At 31.5% G+C, this 11,747-nt stretch overlaps 1 protein-coding gene across 1 annotated transcript; it reads left to right on the top strand.

Moving 5' to 3' along the window:
• Positions 1-1,649: 1,649 nt before the first annotated feature.
• Positions 1,650-2,915, top strand: LOC129215992 (glutamate receptor 2-like). Its single transcript, XM_054850128.1, has one exon. The coding sequence runs from the start codon at positions 1,650-1,652 to the stop codon at positions 2,913-2,915; it is 1,266 nt and encodes a 421-aa protein (XP_054706103.1).
• Positions 2,916-11,747: the final 8,832 nt, after the last annotated feature.

An 11,747-nucleotide genomic window follows, 5' to 3' on the forward strand; every position in this document is an offset into this window, starting at 1 on the left:
AAAAAAGTTGGGGACTAAAACTTTTGTAATTTTTTTTTTGCCAACACTTGAGCTTTTTATTTATTTATTTTTTTACAAAATAAAATAATTAGGTAAAAATGAATCAATAAATAAATAAATACAGAAGAACTTTACATAGTGTTAAAACAGCTACAAAAAAAAAAGTTGAGAATAAGATATGTAGAACTAGAAAACTACGAAATTATGTAAAAGATGTCGTATAGGATTAATATTGTAGTGTAGTGTTTTCTTTTTTTTTTTCCTTTTGAGTTTGGAGTTTTTTTTAAAACTTGGACGAGCAAAAATATCTGAGGACCGGTCAAATTTTTCCACGAACCGGTGCCGGTCCGCTGGACTACCAGTTGAGAATCGCTAATCCACTGAAAAAGTTGCTGGGGTGTAACAATTTATCTTTTAAGCTATTGATTTCCTAAGGGAAAATAGGCTACTTTCTTTTTCAGTTCAGCTTCTTACTTATATGCTTTTATCCAAAAAAATAAATAAATAAATAAATAAATAAAATAAATAAAAAATAAAATAACATGAAGCATTTCGTTTATTCTATGCACATTTGTTATTAAAGAAAAAAAAACTGCGAGGAACAAGTTTTAATAGAAGAAAATCGATTGTATCATTTTCGGAAAATTGCAAAACGCTTTTCTATGAAAATTTGAAAAAAAAATAAGAACTTTCTGTTGCTCAGTTTATTAAGTATTTAGTTCCTATAAAATGGTTTAAAAGATGTATGATGATTAGAACACTTGCTGAATACAAATTACAAATTTTACTATCAGAAACCGATATAATCATCAATACTCTAGATGTTGCGTGTGAGTTTGACTTTGCCTGCAAAATTTACTGCCGTTAAATAGAGTTTGCTTTAGTAACTGCCCAAAAAATAACTAAATTGCGACATTTTCTCCGAAATACTATTAAGACCTTAGCGGCTTTTTGTGCTAAGGTGTATAAATAATTAAAAACAACAGCAATGTACAATGCCCGTTCCAAAAGTTTAAATGTCTGCGCACCCAAACAATTACGGCAGGAAAAGCTGTAAAAGAGAAACATCAATTGCAAAAACAAAAGTAAATTAAAATTTTGAAAAATACTAATTTTCGGTTATGCTCTCTTCGTTTGCAGTAGCTTCATTCAGTTCTTCGCAAAATACATTCAGGGGATGCAATTGTTGAAAAGTGGTTGGGTTACAAAGTTGTTTACTTAAAACTTATGTGTGTGCTAGTTATATCGTATGCAGAAGATTGGAAATTCTAAGCTTAACGTAAAGTATAAAACGAGAACAAGTTTTACAGTTACAATTCGGCCAGAGGAAGTTTTAAAATCTCGGACAATGGAACAACTGCAAAATCATCCAGCTTTTCAGCAAATTCTGTGATAGGAAGAGAAAAGCTATTTGTCTTTTTCATATTGATTTATAATTTATCTCAAAGAAGGATTTTTGAAGAGTTAAGAAGTAATAGCACAAAAAAGTATGCAATTTTTCGGCAATCTTTATTACATGCCTTAAGTAATCTCTCTCTCTCTCTTTAAAGGAATTGTATTTTGTAGTGTCTTGACGAAGTTTGTTTGAGAAAGAATGAATAATATTTTTAGCTCATTGTATATATAACTATATTTTTAGAAATCATAACATGAAATTTCCTCGCAAAATTAAAATAGCTGTGAACTTCTTAAAACATATTTTTGAAATCCATAAAGACACAAAAGGTGGCTTGCGCACATCTGGCGTGGATGCTGGATTGTTGGATTTAATAGCCGAGATTTTAGGCTTTCAATATGAACTTGTGATTCCGAAAGATGAAGAATGGGGAAGGTTGGAAGAAAATGGATCTTGGTCGGGAATGATCGGTTTGGTATTGAGGGAAGAAGTAGACTTGGCCATGACTTTTTTGTCACCAACTGAAGAAAGGAAATCAGTCGTCCCCTTTTCGATACCCTATGAATCTGAAGAAATAACATTCTATACTGAGATACCCACGAATCTGCCTCCTATATATAAATATTTACTCCCTTTCACGATAGAAACTTGGGCGGTGGTTCTTGTATTCTGTTTTAGCATCCCTTTAGTTTTTATATTGAATTATAGCAAATCGTTTTCTTGGAGGAAATACTTGTCTTGTTTCTTTTCTATTATATTTACTAGTGTCGTCAAACAGCCTATAACCATCAAGTTTAAATCATTTAGACAGAAGTTCGTTTTGGCTAACTGGATGGTCTTTGTCATGGTAATATCACTTAGTTATGCTGCCATTTTGTCTTCTTTTCTAACAGTACCTTTGAAACAAGCGCCCGTCAGAAATTTCCTAGAGCTTGCTGCTGTTGTAAGTTCTGGATATTATCGATGTTACATTTCCAAAGGTGCACCAGCACTTAATATTTTACTTCGCAGTAATATTTCTTCACTTCAGTTCATGGGTCAACTGATCGCCAACAACGAATGGTATAGAACTGATTACCAGAATTCATTTGAAAGCAAGATGGAAGCCCAAACAGCAGTTATTGCCACAAGAACCGAGCTGAATAATAGATTCGGAAAAGAGCCTTTTACCACAAAATTCATTTCTCGGGATTCTCTGACCAATCTCGATGTAGCTATAGCAGTCAGGAAGGGCTTTTGTTGCAAAACGCCACTTGATTCAGCTATTAAGAAAATAAGATATGCTGGATTGTATAAAAAGCTTAGTGATGATGAAATTTTCAAATCTAGTTACAGCATAACTAAAAACTTAAATGACACAAATATAGTGAGATCTGTTTCCATTAGTGATCTTTCTGCATCGTTCATTATTCTTTTATGTGGCTATGCATTATCGATAATTGCACTGTTTGGTGAACTAAGTCATTTTCAATTGAAAAAAAAAAAAAAAAGCACCACTGTGCTTTTTGTGAAAATGTAAGTAGGGAAATTCGGAGCAAAGTGAAATAGTTGAGATAATTTACCTTTTTCAAAATGAACAAATTGGAAATGTGTTTTGAAAACTACAGCATTTAAAGAATGAACAATGAATTTTAGAATGAAACTTGTATTGAAATATTGTTTTACATTTTGGGTACTAAATTTATCCACAAAACAAGTGAAAATAATTCACGTTGCCCCATACAAGGAGCAAAGCAATAAATAAAATATTGTCCTAATGAAATATTTTCTATTTGGTTATTAAAAGTATGTTTTTTCAAATGAGTGAATGAATGAATGAATAAGTTAATGAATAAATGAAAGAATGTAAATGAATTAAAAAATGAATACGTAGTTTTTTTTGCAAATGAATGAGTAAGTAAATGGAATAAACTGTTTCCCTTTGCCCCTTTCAAATTGCCCTGCATACACTTGACCCTTAAAATCAAAACCTGCGCAATATTAACCATTTCAGTTGAACGCTTAACTGGGCATCAGTAGATATTAATAAATATTTAAATAAGTATTCATAAAAATAAGTATACTAATAAGTATTCATAAAAACTTTGCAATTTTATCATTAAAAAATTATTTTTTATAAACCATGAAATATTAAAATCCGTGTATCAAATTTTAAAAATGACTTGTGTTATGAAATTGACTTCGCTCGTTAATTCGTACACGATTAAAACGAATTAAGGTTAATGCGAACTTCGTTTGTGATCTCCGCCCCGATGCATTGTTTCTCCGATAAGACGAACTACGGAAAAGCCAATTAATTTTATAAGTCCCCTTGGGTTCGTTTTAACGAGGTTCGGCTGTATACTTTGACCTTTAGAGGCATTTATTTTTTGACTGGAATGAACAATATGTTTTAAATAAGAAATAAATGAATACCTTTGTGAACAGAAAATAGTTATTGAACAACGCTTTAATGCAGAAAATTAGTTAGACTACTGCATACGCGTGTTTTGGAGTTACAGGGAATCAGTTTACTTTTGTGTTTCACTTTTTGTGAATCGTCTACATTTAACTTTAATAATTTCAGAATAAAAATGTTTTGACAAGCGATTAGAAGTTTCCGTGTTCAAATAAATATGTCTCATGTAATATGCAAAAATGTTTAGAATCAGGGAAACTATGTTTTTGCCTCTTTTATACTGCAGTAATTTTACTAATTAAATTACTCGCAAAGCCGTCATGGAATAGCAAAAACTTTTCGTATGTTTCTGATTTTACTATATTTTTCGTAGAGTTATGGAACACGATGAGAACTTATTCATATTTTGCCAACACTCATGTTTTGAAAGTATAGTAGACCTTCGTTTTACGCGGGGGTTACGTTCTACGGAAATGCCGCGTAAATTGAGACCTAATAGTAGTGTTAAAATAGAGGTTAGGTTCCGTAGATAAAAAATACTTCATACTAGTGATGACTAATTGCATAATAAGTTTAATGCGTACTTATATCGATTTTTATGCACAACATGCATAAAGAATACAAACTAATTTTGTGTTCTGTTTATAAAGAAGAGCTGGCTATGGTAGTCTTTTGGCGGTCATTAAGAAGTTTTCTCTATAATTCTTTGCAGAGCATTAACGCATTCATGATCACTTGCGTCATTTCCATGATAGAATCTTCCTTCACTAACAAATCAGAAAGATCATTTCTATTGTCTGAATAGCTGAAAATTTTCAATTTGAACGCGTTTGGTTGTGTTTCACCGAAGTCGATATCCTCGTTGGTTTTGGCATTTTTGTCACTCCTAAAAGCTCTTCTTCCAATGAGTTCTGAACTGCGGGAGTTCAACAACTTTACTTCTGGAAAGAGCTTTGGAACCAATTGCATAAACTCCATGGGTCCAAGTTCGGTTAATAGCACGCCAAAATGCAGTTTATTATGTTAATCTGCAACCTTTTGAAGTTTGGATTTTGAAAGAGAGGAAAATGTTATCTGTTTGCATTGCCGCATCCGCGTAAAACCGAAACTCATCCGCGTAAAATAAAATAAAGGTGTAAAATCTTAAACCGCGTATAATCGAAACCGCGTAAAACAAACCCGCGTAAAATGAGGGTCTACTACTGTAGTATCAATGTAGTAGCAATGCTGCCATCTATTGAGTTCTTGGAGAAACTCAGCTAAAACTTTAACTTTATTTAAAAATATCCTATAGCCTAACATTTCAAATACAGGACCGGTCATTTCGGCGATCAGCGCAGGGTGGGGGGGGGGGGGGGGGGAGAGGAATAATTGTCGCTCCGTAGAATATTATCCATCTATCATTATTGTATGTGATCACAATTTAATAGTTACATACAAGTTGAGAAGATGTAGAATATCATGCAAATATATAGATACAAATTGTTTCGAATACTTCAAGAATAAAGTGTAAGTGTTCGAGAAAGTTTTTTCATTTATTTTCGTAAATTTTTGAAATAAAAACTTTCTTCCGCTGTTTCTGAATTTAATTCAGTTTCGCCCCCTTTAGGTGTTTTATTCCTGGCCGATTTGGTGTTTTTTATTGAAACTTAAACGGTTAGAGAAATGTTTCGTACACAATGCTCCATATTTTTTAACATGACCCCTCCCCTTAAAATGATAGTCGGTATCGGCCCCTAAGTTATACATTGGGTGTTTTTTTATTGCTGCATTGTGCTGTTTCTGAAATTGCCCCAGTAAACAGGAAAAAAAGGTGATCTGTAATGAAAAATTAATAATGAAATAAAAATTTTAAATAAATTATTTAGATAATAAAACATTTGTTTACTTTTCTAGTGCCTACTTTTAATAAACTGCTGCATAAAATTAATTTTTGGGGTGTATCTTCAAAAAATCGGAGGTTACATTCCGTTAACATTTTAAAAAGGATTTTACCTAAGGAAAATTGTGGCATTTTTTAATATGTTACCTAAGTTGGTAAGAACTTTAATATAAACAATGATCGTTCATTATTCTTCTGATTTATTTGCCTATACAATGAGAGAACATCATACAAAAGGCTGTTAACGGCGGGGGGGGGGGGTGATTGCTATTATATTGATCCTTCCTTCACCCTAACCCCTTAAAGGAAGGACCTGGTTCAAGGGGTGGTCTTATGCCGTTGATGTGATTAAAAAATCGAAGTATTGCAGTGCATTAGGTATGTTGTTACTTTATAATGTGTCACTCGTATTTAAAGAATTTTGTGCAAAATTCTCAAAATTCAGGCCTCTTGCCAGAGCAGAAAAATTGAACTCACAGGCTTGAAAGTTTTCGCAGTAGTTTGTGTCAGAAAGTTACAAAATTACCGCTGTAAGGCTTGAAGTTCAGCGGAGTTTAAAATAATTTGTAAATTTTCTCTTTATTTGATGTTTTTCTTAAAATCTCTAAAATTCAAGTCTCTCGCCAGAGCAGAAGACATTAACTCAGAGTCATGAAATTTTGCACAGCATTTAGCGTTAGGGAGTCACAAATTTTCCACACTAAGGCTAAATGCTCTGCAGAATTTCGATTTTTTCGACCCACCCTAATACATACCTAACAAAAACAAAGAACTATAGAAAGTATTTGATGATGACCAATTATTGCAGGCAAAAGAAGAATGAATCTGCAAATGAAAGTCTTGCTGATGAGTGCGATCAAAAGCAGTTTTAGAAAGATTAAAATGCAAAAATGTGCCAAAAGTCAAAATATCGAAAGTTTATATAAAACACTTTAAGCTAATTTGAAGTTAATTGAGCTGTTTATCGTGATGCTTAGTTAATATTGTTTTTAATGACTATAATATGTTTTGTGATTTCAGTTCAAGTACTATTGACACAAAATATTTTTTTACGTATTAATTGTTATCTTCGGCAAAACGTTTGTGCTCTCGAACTTCCGTCGAATGCCTTCTACGTACGAAGAGAGCATTTACGACAATGACACATGATAATAACTTGTGTACTCCGCAACCTACAATAACATATGATTCCAACTTGTATATCTCTCTGCAACCCACCTCCCCACCCCTCTTACACCTCCTGGAAGTTTTTAAACAATTATGTAAAGTAAGTTCCTCTACATAACCTCCTCTACAACCTTATTCTAATAAACAATGTTACCTTACTCTACATAAACAATTATGTAGAGTAAACTGCTAAAAGTGCCTGGAGGTCACACTTTCAGTTAACTCTAAATAATTTTTTTTTTTTTTTGCAGTAAACTGTGAAACGTTATAGTCCAAACTAATTTTGTGTGCAGACGATAAATGCAGGAAATTTAACATTTGGGCCATTATCCATTGTGAACGCTCTGAAGCCCAATTTTTGAGAAGAGATATAAATTTTTTATTGATTCAGTATTAAAGTATGTTAGTTGAACCTCAGGAAAAAAGATAAAAAATTTGTTATAACAGAATTTTTAAGTATAGAATCAATTCTAGAAAGTCAGCATTATGATTTTTAAGTTTTCCCATTGCAATCAGCATACTTTGCATGTTATTGGCTTATTGTAAAAATAATATATCATTTTATATTTTTACTTTTAAATGTGTCTACATTATGTTCCTTTTCATTAATGAAAGAAAAAAAAAGAATATTGATGGTACATTTTTCAAAACAGGACTTTTTTGAACAAAAATTTCATGTCTCGTAACATGTGCGTAACTCAAAAACACGATTTTTTTTGTTTTTTAAGCTTAATTTTCATAAACAATAGAAACTGTTTTGAATATACTTTTATTTTCCTATTAAAATTCATTCCTAAATGGTTTTTTAAATGAAGGTTTAATATTAAATGAAATATGATCAATTTGTTTTCATGTCCCGTGCATAACGCGAATTTCTCTAAAAATCTAGAAAGTCAAGATCTCCAGAAGCATTTATAACTGCAAATGGATGTTTGTTTCAACAACTTTAGTTATGTTGTAGAATACTTTATCGTCTCGCGAAGGCCATTTAAAAGCAAAACAAATCTTACTTTGCTATCCCAGAAACCTCTCTCTCTCTCTCTCTCTCTCTCTCTATATATATATATATATATATATATATATATAACCCAAAACTTCGTTACTTCTACAGCATGCAAACTCTTCTCATTCTTCACGATTACCCAATTTTTTCAGCAACATTTACAGTGCTCGTATCAATATTTTCATTAACTGGTGTAACAAAATTATAATAATAATAATAATAGTAGTAATAAAAAATTATATCATTAATCTGTTATTTTTTCTGAAACTTGCTGGTTATTTTGCATAAATTGGATTTCACATTTTTAAATAATGTAAAACCTTTTGAAAACATTTGTTTTTCAAAAAAAAAAAAAAAAAAAAAACTTAAAAAAACAGCATGTTTTGTTGAAACCCTACGTAATTTTTTTTCCACGGTTTAAATTATTATTTCTCATCAGATGAATTATATTTCCTTCACTTTGGAATCTTAATTTTCACAACCTACAACTTGTCTTGTCATTGCTATATTAATAGAGCAAAGATATTAATTAATTCATATAGCAATTTACAAGAGGTGTACTTTGGATGTCCCGCACGCAACGCATGCAAAGTAATTAAATTTCAAAAAACAAACTATCTTTTAAAAATGTAACTGTCTTGGTAGCATCTACGTATCAAATGTACAGATTAAAAAATGTGCTCACTTCTGTGTGTGTAATTAAAATATTGAGATTTATAACAAAATGTTGGTTAAATTATTGCGTCTGATTATAACCGCACGTGACGGTGGTATGGCCGTATTTGGTTTAACGCTATGGACTTCATTTATTGTACAAACAAAAAGTGTCTCTATAGTTTTCCAATTGCCTAATATTTGAATTTGTCAACTATTTGGTCGCTGAATATTAAAGTATTCGACCGAACCGAATATTCGGCTTATCTGTCGAATAGGCAGTATACCGAATACCGACCAATTGTTCGGTGCATACCTGGTTTTCAAAATCGTCGCAAAAAAAATATTCCTCCCAAAAACCTTTGAAATTTTTTAAATAATTTAGTTGAGGAAAGAAATTTTCATATATCATGCATTTTCATTTATCTTCTGGTGTTAGACGCATAAGAAAACATTTTATGGTCGTAGAGAGCAAAAATTTTAAAAGCTGATAAAACAGTTCAGATTTTCATCTTTAAAAATAGAATATGCTTCTTTCAGATATGTAACTAAATAAAATTTTACTAATTTCATTTTTTTAACCACTTTTACAAATAGTAATCTCGATCTCATCTTTCGTCTCTAAAGTTGTAAATACAATATCTGGGTAGAAAAAATCTGGAGTACTAGATTATGAGACTTTTGATCACTGACTGTATTACACTGGTAGTTTATAAATTTTTAACCCCAAGTTTTTTGCAATAGCAGAAACCGCAGCCTTTTTTTTGGTTTGGAGATTTAGTTAGACATTTTAGTGATTGTTTAGTATAAAGTAACACATCATCCTAATGGTTATATTATAACAAATTAAAGTATATATATATTAATGATGTAAGATACTTTTAATTGAACTTTCACTTAAAATGGTATTTAGATTATTGCCAGTATTATATTTCATTAGAAACACAACTACCATTTAATCTTTTGAATTCTTATAATAATAATAAATAATGCCATTAGAAATATTTTTTACACTATTCATTAAATTATTATTCTTGTTTAGTACACTTTCAATCAAAAGTGTTTTTTTTTCTTTTTTTTGTGAAGTCTGAAACGGAGGTGTTTGCACAACTCTTTTCCAAAGTAAACAACTTTTTAGCAATTAGCTACTGATACAAATCAATTTTTATCCTTTTACAGTCCAGTTTTAATTGTTCTGAAAAGTTTAAACTTTTTAAGCTTAAAAGAGATTTGTAATTGAAAACTTGTATTTTCTGCAAAACAAACCTTATTTTTTTTATTTCAAAACAACAAAAAACACCCTTCTGTTTTTTCTAGATAGCAAGAGAATGATTTAAATATGCTACAAAAAATTTAATGCAGATCATAGTTGGTACTCTGGAGTTATGACTTATTTAATCTCCCAATTGAAAAAACATAAAAGCTGACTTAAGATAAAGAGTGGCAACACCCAACTATTCACAGGACACTTTTTGTCATTTTCACTGAAAGAGAAACATATTAGCTTGAAATTGATGCCAAATTCAGCTTAATTGGTTGAAAAATAAAGAAATTAGAGATATTTTCTAAATTTATGCCAAAACCGTGACGCCGAAAAATGATCAAAAATCGAATTTTTGAAAAAATTCTCTAAAGCGTAATTCTTATTCAAAATATCTATTAAAAAACATTTGGGCTTTTCTCATAGATATCTATTCGTAAAAAAAAACGAGCTGATGTGTGCATCACATGACTTCCTTTTACACCAATTTAAAGTTATTTCCCCATTATTGGCAATTTTAATGTGGTTCAATAGTTAACTCTCTAAATATCACCAACAACGGACAAACTAAAACCAAATTAAAAAAAAAAAAAAAAAAAAAAAACCGCCAAATTTGTCACCAAGTTGGCGACAAAACTTGGCGACCAAAAGCTTGGCGATATATTTCTAAGTGTTTGCATAAATTATAACCCCCACTTGAGTTCGCAATGAAATTAACATTGATTTCCTTCCAAAAAGGTGTAAAAGAGCCCCTTTGGAACATCCGAATGCAACCACAAAAGGAGGTGCACAATTAGACCTCACTAGGAGTCTACGTACTAAATTTCAACTTTCTAGGACATATCGTTCTTGAGTTATGTGACATACATACGCACATCCGCACATACGTACATACGGACGTCACGAGAAAAGTCGTTGTAATTAACTCAGGGAATGTCAAAATTGGTAATTCTGGGTGTCTATACGTTGTTAGGCACTTATCCGAGTGTGGTCGGGTTGAAAAAAAAAATCGACATTAATTCGGTGGTGAGCAAAATGGAAATTAAGGCCGAATTTTGAGTGGAATTTTTTTCGCGAATACATTACTTCCTTTTTCGTAAAAGGAAATAATAACGGACAAAATCGGAGACATGACGGCACGGCCGATTATTTAATTTAGACGATTTGACGTGGAATGGTCCATAAACGTTTTTATTGGGCAATTTTGTTGTTTCGTGAAGATTATTATTCGCATAATCATTTGAAACACGGATTTCTACTTGTTTCTTGTGAAAAACAAGTACATGTGTGAAAAGTTTCCTGAATCGTTAGAAGTTTCAGGAATCCCGACTTCTCACTGCAGTGATAAACATTTTTTGGTATTCAGATTCGTTGTTAATTGTCTCACTGCAGCTCAGTTGAGGTTTTTCCAGATTGAATGAGCCACAAATAAGGGAGAAATGCAATTTATGGAAATTTTAGCTTTGCGAGAATGGCAGCCAAATAAGCAACCTTGGTAGTATTTTCTTGAATTTCTGTCTTACCTTCGGCCATATTCGTTTTAGAAGCTTTTCTGATAAATCAGGAAGGTGCCAAACTATAACTACATCTAACAGACCGAAATTTTCTTGGAAGGTTTCTGATTTATCCATAAAACATGTCTTTCTCTCATTAAGAAGTTTCACGAGGTTTTGAGAAAGATACCAGGTTAACTTCAAAAAGGTTACCGACTTAAAGAGAGAAACTTTCCTTTTTTATGCCAAATATGCTACTATCAGGAAAAATTCCTGAATATTGTTTTTACAGTGTAATGGATAAGACTTGTGCACAGACCCTCGAATGTTACTGTTGTAACAGATATAACTCTATTTATCTATTGTCTATCTATGTGTTATCTATCTGTCTATTATCTATCTATCTATTATCTATCTATCTATCTATTATTTATCTATCTTTATTTATCTATTTTGCTAAATAGCTCAGTGTCATGACCTTACAACAGGAATA

The sequence above is a fragment of the Uloborus diversus genome, chromosome 1 (assembly GCF_026930045.1).
Source record: "Uloborus diversus isolate 005 chromosome 1, Udiv.v.3.1, whole genome shotgun sequence".
Classification (NCBI taxonomy): Eukaryota; Metazoa; Arthropoda; class Arachnida; order Araneae; family Uloboridae; genus Uloborus; species Uloborus diversus.